General features: G+C 32.6%; 4 protein-coding genes across 4 annotated transcripts; 3 read left to right on the top strand and 1 right to left on the bottom strand.

The window, feature by feature from the left end:
• Positions 1-3: 3 nt before the first annotated feature.
• On the top strand, positions 4-5210 carry HELRODRAFT_188559 (hypothetical protein; the record flags this gene model as incomplete). Its single annotated transcript, XM_009021214.1, has 11 exons — positions 4-274; positions 517-647; positions 1151-1250; positions 1735-1898; positions 2131-2252; positions 2483-2547; positions 2929-3188; positions 3409-3529; positions 4016-4178; positions 4456-4584; positions 4895-5210. 11 exons carry the CDS (start codon positions 4-6, stop codon positions 4962-4964), a joined length of 1596 nt encoding a protein of 531 aa, XP_009019462.1. The 3' UTR covers positions 4965-5210.
• A 1697-nt stretch (positions 5211-6907) lies between these two features.
• HELRODRAFT_161281 (hypothetical protein) lies at positions 6908-8294 on the top strand (the record flags this gene model as incomplete). Its single annotated transcript, XM_009021213.1, has 5 exons — positions 6908-7126; positions 7529-7654; positions 7736-7929; positions 8005-8155; positions 8265-8294. The coding sequence occupies 5 exons, from the start codon at positions 6908-6910 to the stop codon at positions 8292-8294; spliced, it is 720 nt and encodes a 239-aa protein (XP_009019461.1).
• Positions 8295-9255: 961 nt separating this feature from the next.
• Positions 9256-10418, top strand: HELRODRAFT_161280 (hypothetical protein; the record flags this gene model as incomplete). The annotated part of the gene is made up of 3 exons (XM_009021212.1): positions 9256-9475; positions 9798-9961; positions 10317-10418. 3 exons carry the CDS (start codon positions 9256-9258, stop codon positions 10416-10418), a joined length of 486 nt encoding a protein of 161 aa, XP_009019460.1.
• A 1504-nt stretch (positions 10419-11922) lies between these two features.
• HELRODRAFT_65586 (hypothetical protein) lies at positions 11923-12861 on the bottom strand (the record flags this gene model as incomplete). The annotated part of the gene is made up of 1 exon (XM_009021211.1): positions 11923-12861. The coding sequence occupies one exon, from the start codon at positions 12859-12861 to the stop codon at positions 11923-11925; it is 939 nt and encodes a 312-aa protein (XP_009019459.1).
• Positions 12862-15791: the final 2930 nt, after the last annotated feature.

Here is a 15791-nt window from a genome sequence, read left to right as displayed (position 1 = left end):
GAAATGCTCTCGAGATTTCAGCATAACAAAATGATATGTTGTAGGGCCATGGAAGAAGTATCCACTTGCTTCATCAACCTGTTCATGCACATCAACGCAACATTCAGCAAGGACAGTTCTGACTGCATCACCACCTTATCATCGGCAGCTGATTTCATCCAGTACCTCACCACTCTTCCTCCAGCACAGTCACTCCAACAATTGACTTGCAACACTGCTATTGATGACAACAGCGAAAATGTCAACAGTGAGAACAAAATGACGGTTGAGACAGGTTGGTGTCTTTAATAATTTTTTTTGTTCATCGCCATGCATTTCTTATTTTCTGCTCAGCTTGATGAAAACTTTTCCATATCAATTGTCTGACAGTTTTGGACTTAATCGACCCATAAACTTAATTTTTTTTAATCTGTTACTTCTTCCTTTCTCCAACAAAACCATTTAATATAAGAAGTGATTTGTTTCAGCAAACGATCAATTCTTATTTTAATTACAAATTCTTGTAAACAAATGAAGGCTACAAACCATTAAGAACGTACACGATGAGCCAAGATGAGGTTCGCAAGGTCCTTGGCTGGCCCTCCATTGGTCAGGACGATGCTGGCATGGCGAACCATCCACTCAACGACCTGGATGTTCTTCTCTTTGTTAGTTATTTCATTTTATATCATGACCATGACAAGAAATTGTTTGTAAATGATAAACATCTTGCCATAGACGCAAGCAATCTTTATTGCTATATGACTATCTTTTTTTTTGAACAAATATCAAAAAACATGTTGTGAGTTGGTTGAAGACTCTGTTACTATAAGAGTTTTTCTATTAAAAAAATTGTCAGTGCAATGATGTTGAGTTGAAAGTTACGTTGACCATCTATCAATCTTTCATTTCCTTCACTCGAATCAGTCCTGGCTGTCCTACTTTATAATTCATAATTTCCTCTTCTTAGCTTTGTTTGCGGTCTTCAGTTATTTCGCTGTAAACATGCAGCAGAACAGGTTATTCATGTCATTCGGTTACATTATTACAGATTCTACCTTTGTTTTTTTCTTACTACTTTCACAACTTTGCCAGAAAGAAAATCTGGAAGAGTGAAAATTGTACATTGGAAATTTATCATTAAATAACGTGTTAAATACTTTCACTGAAGGAATACGCCAAAGATGAGGACGGATTGAAGGCAGTGCATGCAGGGGTTCACGCATTGATAACCATCCTCAAAACACCTAGTTTGCCTGACAGCAGACCAGGTTATTTAAGATTTCTTCTTAACATTTTAATGAATAATTTCAAAGCTCACGTGTAGTGTGCTTCTTTATTTCAAACACGGAAGTGGGATTATGGAATCGAAGTTATTAAAATTGTGTAAGTTAGGCTTAGGTTTTGAAATGACCATTAAATTATGTTGACAATATTATACATATTGGCTACTTGATGAGTGCCATGGTGCGAAGTTTATAAAGAATAAAAGCAATCATTTTAAATAATTCGGACAAATTGTGGATTTTTCAGAAAGAATAGTTAATGAGTTTGTCCTTTTATGAATATAATATAAATTTAATAAAAATAATTACGCGTTATACTTTAAAATTACAATAATTTAAAAAATTTTATCTATATTTTGTTGCCTAAGTTGGACTGGTGATTGTTATTTAATTGAAACACATGATGGTGATGATGATTATGATGGTGATGATGATTATGATGATGATGGTGATGATGACGATGATGCAGAAGCAGTTGAAGTCATGCTGCCGGATAGCGATACATTGTTGGAGCAACTGAAGAGACGTACGGTGTACAGTCTGGTGGAGGATGATGAGGAAGAGCAGCAACTGACCAGCACCTACTGGCTGTCCACACCAATGGGCGACGACTTCGACCACGAACCAGAACTTGTTTGTTAAATTGTTTCTTGCTTTTATTCATTTTAATTTTTCGTTTTGAAACTCTCACTCCATCGTCCAGTTTCATTATGTTTTTGTAGAATGTAAATATTTTAATGAATTATTTGGTTCACAGTGAACCTAGGAGGCGTTTTTGCTTTTGCTGCTTCGACGATCAATACATAATTTTAATAACTACTGTAAAATAATATTTCCTATTTTATAATTTTAATATCATGCACAGACGAAATGTGATTTGATTCAACTCGTTGAAAAGTTTGTTCCTGGTTTTGATTTGGAGGCTGAGTTGAAAAAAGGCTCCAATATGTCAGAAACATCTATACTGTCCCGACAAATTAAACGGATGTGAGTTTGGATTGGTATCAATTAATTATTTGTTATCAACGTTTGTTGCCACCGATCTTCATTCGCACTTCAATTTGTTTCTGTCTGTGTGTGTGTGAACATTCTTTTTTAATGAAGAATTATTACTGAGTTATTGTGTGCGATTGTTTTTATCACAATTCATCGTGTCACTAACTTACTCCACTTTTTCATGATCCATCTAAAAATGATGTTGCGAAATGTTTCTACAGAGCATCGAGGAAGAACACGGACACGATAAACACCAGCAAGATGACAAGCGGTGGAGCTGCCTTCGGTAAGTATTCCCGTCCTACTGGGATAATTTTTACGTTCGTCTTTTCACAATTCTGCACTCCACTTTGTGACTAGTTAATGAAATAATTTGCAAGACATCCACTAAACATTTTTTTTCAAATTTGATTGAGAAACTAATTCACAACTATATGCAATGTATGGTGTGTACATAATTGTATCTCCGTTGTTCACGTCTTGATAGTGATAACTCACACAATTAGACAACTTAACGTGACGAATAATAATTAAAGTGTTATCACAAAACTATTAATGTTATTAAGTAAATTAATAATATTTATTTATATGGAGTGTAATGATAATTGATGACGACAATTTTGTAATAATAATAATAATGATGATGATGATAATGTTAATGATACAGTGGCTCCACTGCGTGGTAGGGGGTTCATCCGCGGTGTCATGGGGGGTGGTCTTAACAGGGGGGACATGTTTAGATCGAGACCGCCCAACACATCTAGACCGCCATCCATGCATGTCGATGATTTCGTCAAGCTGGAGACGCAAACTCACCACCAGCAACAGCAGCAGCATCATCAACCACCACTACATCAGCAGCAAGGTGTTAGCACCGCAACTAATGTCATGCCCATGCAAGTCGGTCATCTTACCAGGAGATCTGACGTCTGTTTCTCGTTTCTGCTCAATTAATAATAATAACAATAATAATAATAATAATAATAATAATAATGTTATTATTATTAATAAACATGTTGATGAAAGTTTGTGAGATTATATGAATAATAAATAAATAAATAAAATTGTACGTGATGTTAAGCTGAAAAAATGTTTGCGTATTTGAGGGGAGTTGTTTTTAAATTGTAAAATGTTTAAACGCGTGAAGGAGATGATGAGATTGCGTGGAGACCCATTCGACAGAGGAGTGACTCGATTCTTCAGCAGCACCAGGTGGCCCTTCCACACGTTCCACTCCTCATCATCATCATCCTCCAGGGATGATACAGGTTGTCACTGCATTCCTTCAATCAATTTTCAGCAAGTTATAACATAAAATAAAATGTAACTCTAGATTTTAACCGAACAAGCAAATCTAAAATTTCAGATTAGATTTAAAAATAGCACGGGATAGCATGTTGAAAGGTTGTTTTAACCAACTTCGTAGTAGTAGTAAATAATTGCAAGCCATCCAGTCCAATACTGCACTACACATCTCTCATCGTCTAACTTTTGTTTCTGCTGAATAGATAACCATCTCGCAACTTGCTGGTTCATGAATTTTATTTGGCATTGATTGTAACCATCATTTTTAGTGTGCATATTTGTGACATTACTCGGCCAGGATAGCATGAAAATAGTTTATCAGTTTTATGGAAATACTGTTTTGCCCGTGATAAATTAATTTACGCATCTCTGTTATGAAATGGACAGTAGTTTAGACGTCATCATGAAGTTTTATTAAAATGTTACTTTGTGTTGTTTGAATAAAACAGTTCTTCTGTTAAGAGGAGCTTATAGAACGGTGGGGGTCTTGAACAGACCCGGCCTGATGATGAGAGGGACTGCCACGAACCTCAACAACAGGACCAGTCCAACGAAGAACATCTGGCCCATCAGGAGATCCAATTATTCTACAGTTGCTGCATTTGCAAGAAGGTTTTACGCCATTCTTTTTATTCATTTCTTTAAACATTGAGCTCATTTACTTTTTATTAGTTTGCTTTTACGACATTTTTTCCAGCAATATATTTGAGCCAGATTTCACATATTTAAATATTTTTTGGCCTGTGTTTGAGTGAAGCATGTTTATGGTGTGTGTGTGTGTGTGCGCGCGCGTGCGTGTGTGCGTATGTTGATAACTCATGAGTGATGGCGACTGTTAGCTACTAATATTAACTACTAATAGATAAAAACTATTCATCTGAAATTGCAGTGGTAGTGAAGTTGGCGAGAGGCGACCACCAGCCGCAGGAGCAGCAGTAGCAGGAGCTTCGTATGCCTATCCAACTCAAAACCCTGGTATCGTGTGGCATGAACATAAGGATAGAACACATGAGCACAGGTGACTGCTCCCTTTTATTTTCATCTTTCCATTTTTATTGCGCTTGATTTTTTGTGCAGTACACTTCCTTGTGTTATCGTGATAAATAATAATGAATTAACATTTGTAAGTTAAAATATTCTCAATATTTTTTTTAATATTTTTAATACAATGTGATTCCATGATACCATTATTTCTGATCGAACATTCAGCAAAAATCCCGCTTTAATCTTCGTCAATGAAATGATATCCGTTTATTAATTGGAAATTGGCGGCATTTTAATTTTGGATAATTATGAAAATGAAAGTTGTTTAAAAATGTTACTTCCAGGATTAACGTTCCTGCCGATGCTTTTTCAGCCTGGAGGGAAAGAATGCACCACCCCAAGTCAATCAGATAGTTGCCGACTGCTACTTCTCACTGCTCACTGCTCTCTATTTTTACTCCTACAATTCTCTCCATTCTGTTGTTAATGTTAATAAATTTTCAGTTCTTATAAATACTTAAGTCATAAAAAATATGACACTTGTGAAAAAATGCTGCGAATTTATTTTCTAATCTAAGTTTACCAGATGATTAGCTGATAATTTTGTTAATATTTTTCTCGAATTTGTTCTTTTTTGAATTCTGAAATTTTCAAGAAGATTAAGATGGGATTTTATTTAAACGTGGCTTATCTGACTAATATCGTCTATGGACAGAGAGTGGATGATGATGGGTATGACGGATGGTGTATTTCGTTTGAGTGGAGACCGATCGTCGTAAGGCTCTGTTTATTCATTAGCAGCAGCATGGGCGTGCAAATAACACGTTCATGCTTTAAATATATTAAGTTAAGTTGGATTGAAATAACACGAAGCTAAAAAATACATTCGGAATGACGTCAAATAGCGGGAAAAAATCTGTGTATTTCTAAGAAAGTTTTTAGGACTAAGTAAGTTGTTACAAGTTGCAAAGGGAGCATACCAATATATCAATATTTTGTTCTTTTTTTTGTCTCTTGATGATGATGGTTATTGGATGGCAATCGTCATACCGGCAGCATTATTTCAAATTTATTCCAAAAATAATCAAACAAGTTTACCTATTTTAACAAAAAAAATCTTGAATTGCGTTGTTTATTATCACGCATCTCTGACAAACATGAGTCACTTGGTAGCGGCTAAACTTTTGTACCGCAAACTTGTAGCATTCGCAGGCCCCCGTGGCAGCAGCAGGGTCTGTTGGTACCCTCTCAACATACCATAAGGCAATCATTCCATTTTTGTATAACTACATAAGAACAATGAACAGTAACAAGCCTGGAAAAACTAGCCAGTTTACCTTGTTGTGAGGGTCACATGAAATAGATACTCTTATTTGTGACAAATAATTTCAAATGATGGCGTTGGATGGGTTTTATAATGTACGAACCGATTAGAAATATTGTCATCAAAGAACTTTTGAAATAAAGTAACAATGAATTTTTTGGCACTCTCTACGCCCGGAGCCACTGCCCCTCCTGCTTCACCTTCGCTACGTCACTGGATGATGATATGTAGTTTAGTCGATAAAGTTTTTGATGAGAATGACGTACTTGATGTGTGAGATGAGTGATTCTGTGGTTTCGAATGATTTGATTGATGCCTTTGAGGAAGACCATTTAAGTGTTTTGAGTGCATGAAATGTTTGGAACCTTTCTGTGATGCGATTAAGTTAGACGAGGTGCAATGTTGAGTGTTGGTAAAATATTTTTAATTATATAGAGCGAGTTATAGATGTTCTGGAAAGAATGATATTTGTTATGGCTAAGAATAATAGGCTTAAATGATTTGTTAAGGTTTAATGAAAGATTGCATTGTTTTTGATTTTGAGTTTCGTATAAACGCTATTCGAACCAGGGCGCTTTCGAAACAACAAAGCGAAACAACAAAACTAAAACTTATCGTTTGAGCTAATTAGCTAACTAATCTTCATGGATTTATGTATTTACATAATATTTATATATTTACAACCAGAATCATTTTAGAAAGGATAGTGCTTAGAACTCTTTAAACATTGCTTTAGCTATTAGTTTTTATTGTGATATTTCCTGATTCACTAATTGTGCCTATACAGTTTTATGGCTAAGGTGTATAATTTCACAATAAAAAAATGACGTTATACGTTATTGGTATATTTTAGCCATTTTTTGCAAAACTATATAAAGCTCCCATTATCACTTCATATTGGTATATAATATGGAACTTTGCCAAATGGCGTATTGATCTGCAAGAAGCACGCAGAACGTTGTACATATTCTCGAGATTATTGTGTTGCTATACATTTTCAATAAAGTTAAAAATTAGAACAATATTATCTTATATGAATTTATCTGATTTTGACATAGAAGGGATTGTTGAAAACATCAACAAGGCTCTAGTAAACTTCAACATTCAACATGAAAAATACATGCTAACATTAGAGAAGTTATGCCAAAAAAATTGCGCAAAAAATGGAAGTGCAGATACTGTTGCAAGTAACACAGAAAATAAAACAAATGAATTGACGAACGCAGGTCGCCCAGTGAAAGAAAAATCGAAGGTCTGGTAATGGTTAATTAATGTCTTGTTAAAATTATAATATATTACTTATCCGTTATCTTTTTTCCAACAATTCCATATCAAAATAATATTCAATCTGTTGTTCAATTTTAAATGTTTTAACAACCTTGATGGCCAAAATAAGTTTCCCACTAATAATAATAATAATAACTAACAATTGTCGTTCTGCTAGCAAAATAAGATGATGGCTGAAACGGAAGTTGTAATATTTGGCAATTCGGCCTTTAAAAATGGCCGAACCGGAAAATTCGAATTTTTGGCCGATATAGGTCGTATTTATACATATAATAGGAATATATGTCAAATATTCGGTGTGTTTTAAGTTTATTATTATTATTACTATTATTAAAACTATTCACAACATTTTCAATAATATTTGCAGATGAAAGTGAAAATTAAGATTGCCTTTTTGAAAATTGGCGTGATAGACACCATAAAAAACAAATTTAACGCAGAAGTGTTAGTCACAACAAAATGGCGTAAACCAGAAGTGGATGGAAAGAAGAAAGTGGGTTGTTGATCTTATTTTGGCAATTTTATGGTTACTCTCGTTTTATTTTCATAAATCACCACTTCAATATCTGAAAAGGAAGTGAAGTTGTTGTCATGGGAGGGCCAGTGGACTCCATCCATGGTCATATCAAATATTGTCGGCGAGGTTAAAGTGACAACATCTTATAACGTTATTTTTGATAACAGCGGACGCGCTGTCGCTTGCGAAACCAAAAAATTTGTGGGTCATTTTTTTGAAAATATGGAACTTTACGATTTTCCATTTGATAAGTAAGCAAACGTTTTAAAATATTTTTGACATTTTTTGGTAGTATAGTAGTATATAAGAAATTAATTTATTGATAGGCAAGACCTGACAATATGTGCATCAAGCGAAAAGACCGTGGATGAATTAGAATTAATTGAAGATGAAAATGATCCATGCGTTCTGAATTTGAAAGCATTTAGCGCAGAACAAGAATGGGCTTTAAACGACAATTTGAACAAATGGAATAAGGTTTGTAAATGTTTAATAACAACAACCTTATATAAAGCACATATGTAATTTTTAAAATGAAAAACCCCCATTTGACATATTGTTTAATTCCAATTTTACGGCGTTTCAGCTCAGTTTCGACTACATCTACCAGATTTAATGTTGCTTTATTTTTTCAATCAGATACTTTTATTAAGTCAGTTTCTTAAAAAGTGAAGTATGAACTGATTATAAACCAACTTTGTTTGGACTGTTCACAAAAGTAAGTCAGATACACTTGCCGCAAATGCCGAGGCTGAACACGACACAGAGTAAGGTTATCAAGTCTGCAAACAAACCGTAATTTTGACGATTCAGTTGATCACTGATGTTAATTCAGCTTAATATTTAGATTATCATTTAATTTGAGACACATCATAGACCCTAGCACCTCAAAACGCCATTCAAACACTTATTTTTATTTTATATAACCTTCATACGCTTAAAATATTTAAATTTTTATATTTTGGTTATTTTCATAGACAACAACAAAAAAAGTGAACAATGTGAAAAGAAAGCATCCATCATTTTGCGTTGCTGCCAAGGCATCAAGAAGGCCTCAGTTTTTCATTTTTAACGTTGTCGTCATCTTAGTAAATATCATCTATAATCTTTTTTCTTTTTATTTTGTAATACAATATGTATATATATATATATGTATGTATATATATATATATATATATATATACATATATATTAGATGGCACTGTGCAGCTTATGTTTTGCCTCGTTTACGGTAAGTCAAGAACTGGTCCCGAACAGACTTCAACTTACCTTCACATTGATACTGACATGCGTGACTTTCAAATTTGTGGTCAGTAAAAGTCTTCCGAAAATCTCATATCTCACTCTCGTGGTGAGTAAATAATTATTCAATCAATCATTTTGGGATCCTACACGTTAAAATATTAACTGCAAATAAAACTATAAACATTCTTCACTCAAATTAAATAATTATTTTGAGTTTATTATAGAAGAAAAAGTTATCGGCCGTAAATACAACAATTAGACATTTTATTTTTTAAAAACTAAATTTTGTATGAAAGTTTATTAATATTAGTTTTAATAAAATAACAATAAAAATGAATTTTGCAACCGAGGACAAATATATTCTGGGATCGATGATAATCTTGATCGGAATTTGTTTCTGGCATGCAGCAAGTGGAAGCATCGTGTTCAACAGTTATCCATATCTAAGTCAGAAAATCACAGAAACGCCTACGCCGACGACAACTCTAGCGCTAACAACCGTTACAACGACATCATTTGGACATTTACTTGATTACAACGACACTAAAACCGGTCAGTGCTTAACAGTTTTTTAAGCAGTATTAGTTGAGTACTTCTAAAGTACAATTAATTTACGCAATTTATAATACAATTAAATTCTGCTATAGTTAATGAGCTCGTTGTGAATTACACTCGGATTATGATGCACGAAATTTTAAAAGCACACCACTTTTGTATATTTTTATAAGAATCCTACATAAATAAATATGAAGTACCCCTCGATTTAAATTAGCCATTAAACGCATTAATTTGAAGTCAGTTGTGGACATTTTTGCTCTATTTCTGATTATTATTATTATTATTCAAAGTTCAAAATGGATTAAAAAATTTTCAGAGTCGAAGCCGAACACATGTACGACCGCTAAACCCTGCTCGACAGCAAAGAAACCAGGATTGGATGCGGTACGCGTTGATAAACTGGCCATGCTGGCTTTTGCTTGCGTCTACGGCAGTTTCAACATGTTCTTTTTGATCAAAGTTTTCATGGGTTATCGTCAGGTAAATCTAAATTTTATTTTGAAACGTTAAAATTGATTATGATTTGTAAAAAACTTTTGCTACCAAAACGTTGTTAGAGTAACATATCCATATCATACTTTTTTTTCTAGAATGACAGTCTTCAAGAAAACACCGAAAACGACGAATGAACAACGTCTAAATGAAAGTCAAACACAATTTAAACAAAAGTTTGTTCAACTAATTAGGAAACATTAATTTCTAAACTTGAAACTTTGTTCACGTGCAAACGGGAGAAACATTAATCATAGTTTTAAAAATCAAAATTTTTCAATTTCTTTTTTGTTTGTGTTTTAACCTTTATTTTTATCTACAGAATTAATTTATTTGAATGAAGACTCTTCAAGAACGCTACAAAGCTAATTCAAATAACTTGGTTTCATTTGAAGCTTTTATTTTCAAAATAACATTCGAAAAGGTGGTTTTCACTAAGCAATAAAATGTTATTTTAGTTTCCATAAAAGTGTCATCTAAATAAAAAACAAAAGTATCATTTAAAATTTTAAAACCAACAGAATCAAACAAAATTTAACCCATCAAAATCAAATCAAGTGTAAAAGCGAAGGTTGAGAAGATAAATGTAAATGAAAACGAACCGTTTAAAAAAGCACTTTCAACGTACACAAAATAGGGCAGTCATGAAATACATTTGAAAACAGATTATAATAATTTGAAACCGTTCTCTCGGAAGCGTACATGCATTAAAAAGATAAGTCTTCAGTCTTTTAAGAAAAGAATCAGCGAGGAAAACTCTCACCTCGATTAGAAGTTCATTCAAAATATCAGAAGCGGCATAACCGAAGCTACGGCCTGTGGGACGGGATTTGGTGGTAGGCATGTTTAAGAAATTATCCGAGGGTTATCTGATGCTGTAGATATTTTTTATTTTTCTTTTTTAGCATTTTTCAGAGATATCAACAAAAAACATAAGTGTATGAAAATGCACGTGAATCAAGACATCACCCACATTGCATGTAATTGACAGAGATCTTCCCGTCAGGTACAACAATTCCGAAAAACCTCGACGAAAATAGTGGCGCAAGCATTTATAACCGCTCGATTATATTGAGTGATGGGCATAGTTTAAATTTATAGTTGCAAACTTATAATAAGTAGCTTAACTATTTTTCGTAGTTTCCTGCCGTTCAGCTAAAAAATAGTTTAGCCTAAATAATAGCTCAACTGAAATATTTCAGTTGCCAACTGACCCTGGTAAAAGCACCTCATTTGATCATATGCCAAACAAATTGTATTTCAATTAGTGAAAAAAACTGTGAATTTGTGTTACTCCAGTCAATTTTTATTTTCAACATCAAAATGAGACAAAGATAATTATATGAACATTTCGTTAACAGGTCATTTTGAGCGGACGTTAGTTGAAATATTATCTTAGTGTGTTCCAGTCAATGTTTCGAATTCATGAAGTTAAAAACTTTTACTTCTTAACATTAAGTTATCTCTACAAGACAAAACAACGGCAAATACGTTGACTAAAATTTCTATTTTTCTAATGATATATAGACAGTAATAATAAAAACAAATTATTTTGGTAGGAATAGACCGAAAATAAATTAAATTATTAAAAACTCACATCAGAGTGACATTTTTTTAAAGAAACAGTTACCTGAAACAAAAAGAAAAGAAATTAAATAACATCCGGTGCAGTATGACGTTTCAGAGAACCAGTCTATTAATCGCTAGTTAGTGCGTGGTCTTGCTGACCGTGATCAATAAACATCAACAAGAAAGCAACTCACAATTGTAAACTAGAATTAATGCACATTAAATAACAAAAAAATAATTCACATCGTTATCGAATCTATCAATTCCGCTAGCATATTTTGTCAGCCAACAATGAAACTTGTTACAAAAGCTTTTAACTATCGTACAATTTTATAAAATAAAGTTAATATTAAGTACATAAAAATATAATTAATTAAAAGTTAGACATTAAAAACGCATCTGTGGCAAACCGGACACGCGTCACTCAACGGAATCCATTTGCATAGGCACGATTCGTGGAATAAATGCTTACAACTGGTCACCTTGACGACGTGTAATTCCAAATTTGAGTAACAAATTGCACAGATGTCGTTATAATTTTTAATTAAATCTATCGATGCAGTCTTTAAAATAGCAACTTTGGTAGCAACTTCTCTTTTCTTACTACACGTTGTATACAGTTGTTTGGCTTCCTTCCATATGTTGAAATACAAATGAGCACACATGATGACAACCCTTAAAAGTCCAGCTGATTCAAACAGTACCATCCATACACCATTGCCAAATAAGAAGAGGCCAAATAGAAATTCAATTAGTTTGCCTAGGAACGTCATATAATAAACGTAATCATCAGTTTTTTCACCGGCAAATCTGGTTCTAACATCGATAAGAATGAAGATATATATAAAAACAGAAAAAACGATTTTGACAATCAATTCAGATCCAAAAGCTAAAACTGACAAAAGCCACGTTGAAGCAACATTATTTGACCATTGATGGATGAGAAAAAAACTAGTCACTGTGAATAAAAAAAATGCGAGAATAAGTTGTCGAAGATGAATTAATGAAAACGAAATTAAGGTAAGTGTTTGAAGCTTGTAATGCATCATGCTGTGGATATAATGCATTGAAGCCAAGAATGTCAGAGATAAGTTGTAGTAAAGTCTAATCAAACGCTTTGACGGATTTAACAGAGGAAGACCAGTTTGAATGGCTAGAAGCATAAATAATGCAGATACCATGTCACCAAGGTGTTGGTCTTCTTCTCTGCTAGTACCCACCCATTTCATAAACACCTTGCCAACGTGGAAAGTAACCAATGAAAGAACACTTGTCAAGCACAACAACGAAACATAAGTTCTTGTACTTTTATCAACCATATCTAAGATAAGCAATTCTAAATTAGAATCTTTAGTTAGTAGAAACCAAACAAAACAAATTTTAATGTTCTGGAAAACACAAAAAGATCTTAGGACAGAAGGAACATTAATTCTATTCCACTGTTCACTAGCGATATCGAGAAAACTGTCATCTCTTAGTAATGACATCATTTGTTCAGGCAGTGAAAGCCGGAAAGCTAGGAACTTCATATTTAAAATATCAAAAATAGGTTTCATGTCAACCAGTAGAAGAATTAGTACAACAATCGGCGCAAAACTGATCATATCAACATTTAAGGTTGTTGTCAGAAGCATCAACGGCGAAACAAACAAGAAATATATTTTATAGCCATTGGTTAAAGTTCGTTGATTCGATAGGTAAATACAAATTTTGTCAGAATTTAAAAAATCTTCTTTGAAATGACAGTACAACCTAGCTAAAAATGCTTGAGCTATGATGACAGCAACTATGTTGGATGCTTGATATTCCAATACAGTGCATTTATTGATTAAAAACCAAAATTGCTGAGAAATAGGATTGTCAACTTCGGGATGAAAATATTCATATATGACGATGGCATTACAAATGTAGGAAAAATATAAAATGCCGAATGTAGTCAACAGTATGTAAAAGTTGATAAGCTGCTTGGTGGGTAGTACCATCACAACAATACTTGATGATCCAACTGTATAAGAAAATAATTAAGTTATTTCAATGTTTAATCTATTCAATATCATAATTTACCTAATGTTAAATGCATTATGTTATTATGTTAATACATACTCTTGCATTAAAATTAAGAGAGAAATTTTTGTTGTTATCTAATAAAAATACAACACCAGTCAGCAGAGTATTAATCACAAAACAATGAACATAAATTATAGAATTACTTTTAAGCCAATTTTTAAAATTGTTAAAATTTTTCTATAACTTCCATCTATGCTATATATGCCTGATCTACATTTTGATGTGATTATACTGAGAGTAATGTTGTTAAATAGTAGATCGTTTAAACAAAAATTCAATTTTAATATTTGGAATGCTTTTGTAACTGTAGAGCAAGTTTTAAAAAGCAAAGCAAATATTTAAGAATATTAAAAAAAACATTACACAAATTTAATAGCCATTTCAAATTGGCACTGAGTTTATTAAATGTGTAACAATTTATTTTTTATAAAAAAAAGATCAAAAGATCAATCAAAAAAATATCTGACCCATCAAGACAAGAATAGTGTACAAGACTGCAACACCTTCTGAATTCATTTTTAAATGTTCATTGGAAGATAGAAAATCTTTCGCATCATTACTACATAAACCGTCTATGACAAACAGAGGTGGAACTCTCAAAACAACATCCATAATTGGAATAAAAAAAGCTTTGTTGGAATCCATGCTCACACTGAGGGTCAGCAATAAGACCTTTCTCTAAGTTGAGCTTTCTTTAAGTGAACTGTTGCAATTGTTAGAATTTATTATAAATAATAGATTGATAGCATGTTGTAATAAAAAAAGTGCTAGTATATATGACAAATAATTAAATTACTAAAACATAAATAATGTATTTTAAAAAATGATGATCCGTTGAAAACAAAAAATAGAATCAAATAAAAAAAATCAAACTTTGCGGTGGGATTTCTTCTGTAAAAATAAAATTATGTAGTCCAAATAGTGCCACCATTTGCATAGTCATTGATTATTTGGTTCAGTTGGCACAGTGTTGAGGATGTTTTCTTGGATTGAAATTTGTTAGGGAGAACATATGAATTTTATTCTATAACATGAAAAAAACATTTAAAATTAAAAAATAAAGCGAAAAAGAGATCAATAAAAAATTATCATATCACATTTAAAAACTAATAACAATTAGTTAAAAATGCTTTATTAATGATTACTATATTAAATAATTTTGTGTTTGCTATTTTGTGTTTGCTATCTTGTTTCTTTATTCTACAGTGCGGCTCAAAATGATAGGAACGGTTGGTATTTTCCATTTTCTTCAAAACCATTGTGCCGAATTAATTAAAATTTTTACCCCTAATTTTCAACATTTAAACAAACAATGAAACATAAGAAAATTATTGTTTTAAAAAAATATTAATTCAGATTATTCAAAAAATTCGATTTTACAAAAGGTCAAAATGATAGGAACGATTTTGTTTTTAAGTTTAAAGCAGCAGTTTTAAAATAGTATGAACATTAGATCTGACCAAACGTTGTTTTATTTGCATTAAGCGCGTTTTAGACTGATTTGAAATTGGTTAAAATTGTTTTTCATTATGGGCAAAGGGAAAAAGCTATACAGGAACCAAACAATTTAAATTCTGACATTATGATCCAAAAAATATAGTCTGGGAAAAATTTCAAAATCATTAAACGTTTCTAAAACAGTTGTTTTTAATTTTTTAAAAAATCCATTGACTTATGGAACCAAAAAAAGACTGGCAGGCCACAAAAACTAACAAGAAGAACAAAGGCACTTCTAATTCAAAAAGCCTGTGAGGGTACAAGCAGTTCTCTTGAGTTGCTAAATGACTTACAATTAAACTTTAGTATCAGTACTGTAAAAAGATGTCTAAAGAAATGCAATTATTTGAAATTTGAGAAAAAAATCAAATCATTGCCACTGACAAAATTTCGTAAAGAGCAACGATTGCAGTGGGCAAAAGATCATGTTACCTGGGATGGCAAATGGAAATTTGTTATCATCTCTGATGAAAAAAAAATTCAATCTTGATGGTCCAGATGGCAACAAATTCTATTGGTATGATGAGAGAAAAGAGAAAAAAAAGATTTATTAAGAGGCAACAAGGTGGAGGGTCAGTCATGGTTTATGGTGCTTTTTCATTCAAAGGAAAAAGCCAACTGTCAATTCTTCAAGGACGCCAAAATTCTCTGGCATATATAAATGTTCTTTCACAATGTATGATAC

Source organism: Helobdella robusta (genome assembly GCF_000326865.2).
Source record: "Helobdella robusta unplaced genomic scaffold HELROscaffold_3, whole genome shotgun sequence".
Lineage (NCBI taxonomy): Eukaryota > Metazoa > Annelida > Clitellata > Rhynchobdellida > Glossiphoniidae > Helobdella > Helobdella robusta.
Note: the sequence above shows the minus strand (reverse complement) of the source record. Positions and strands in the feature narration are given on the sequence as shown.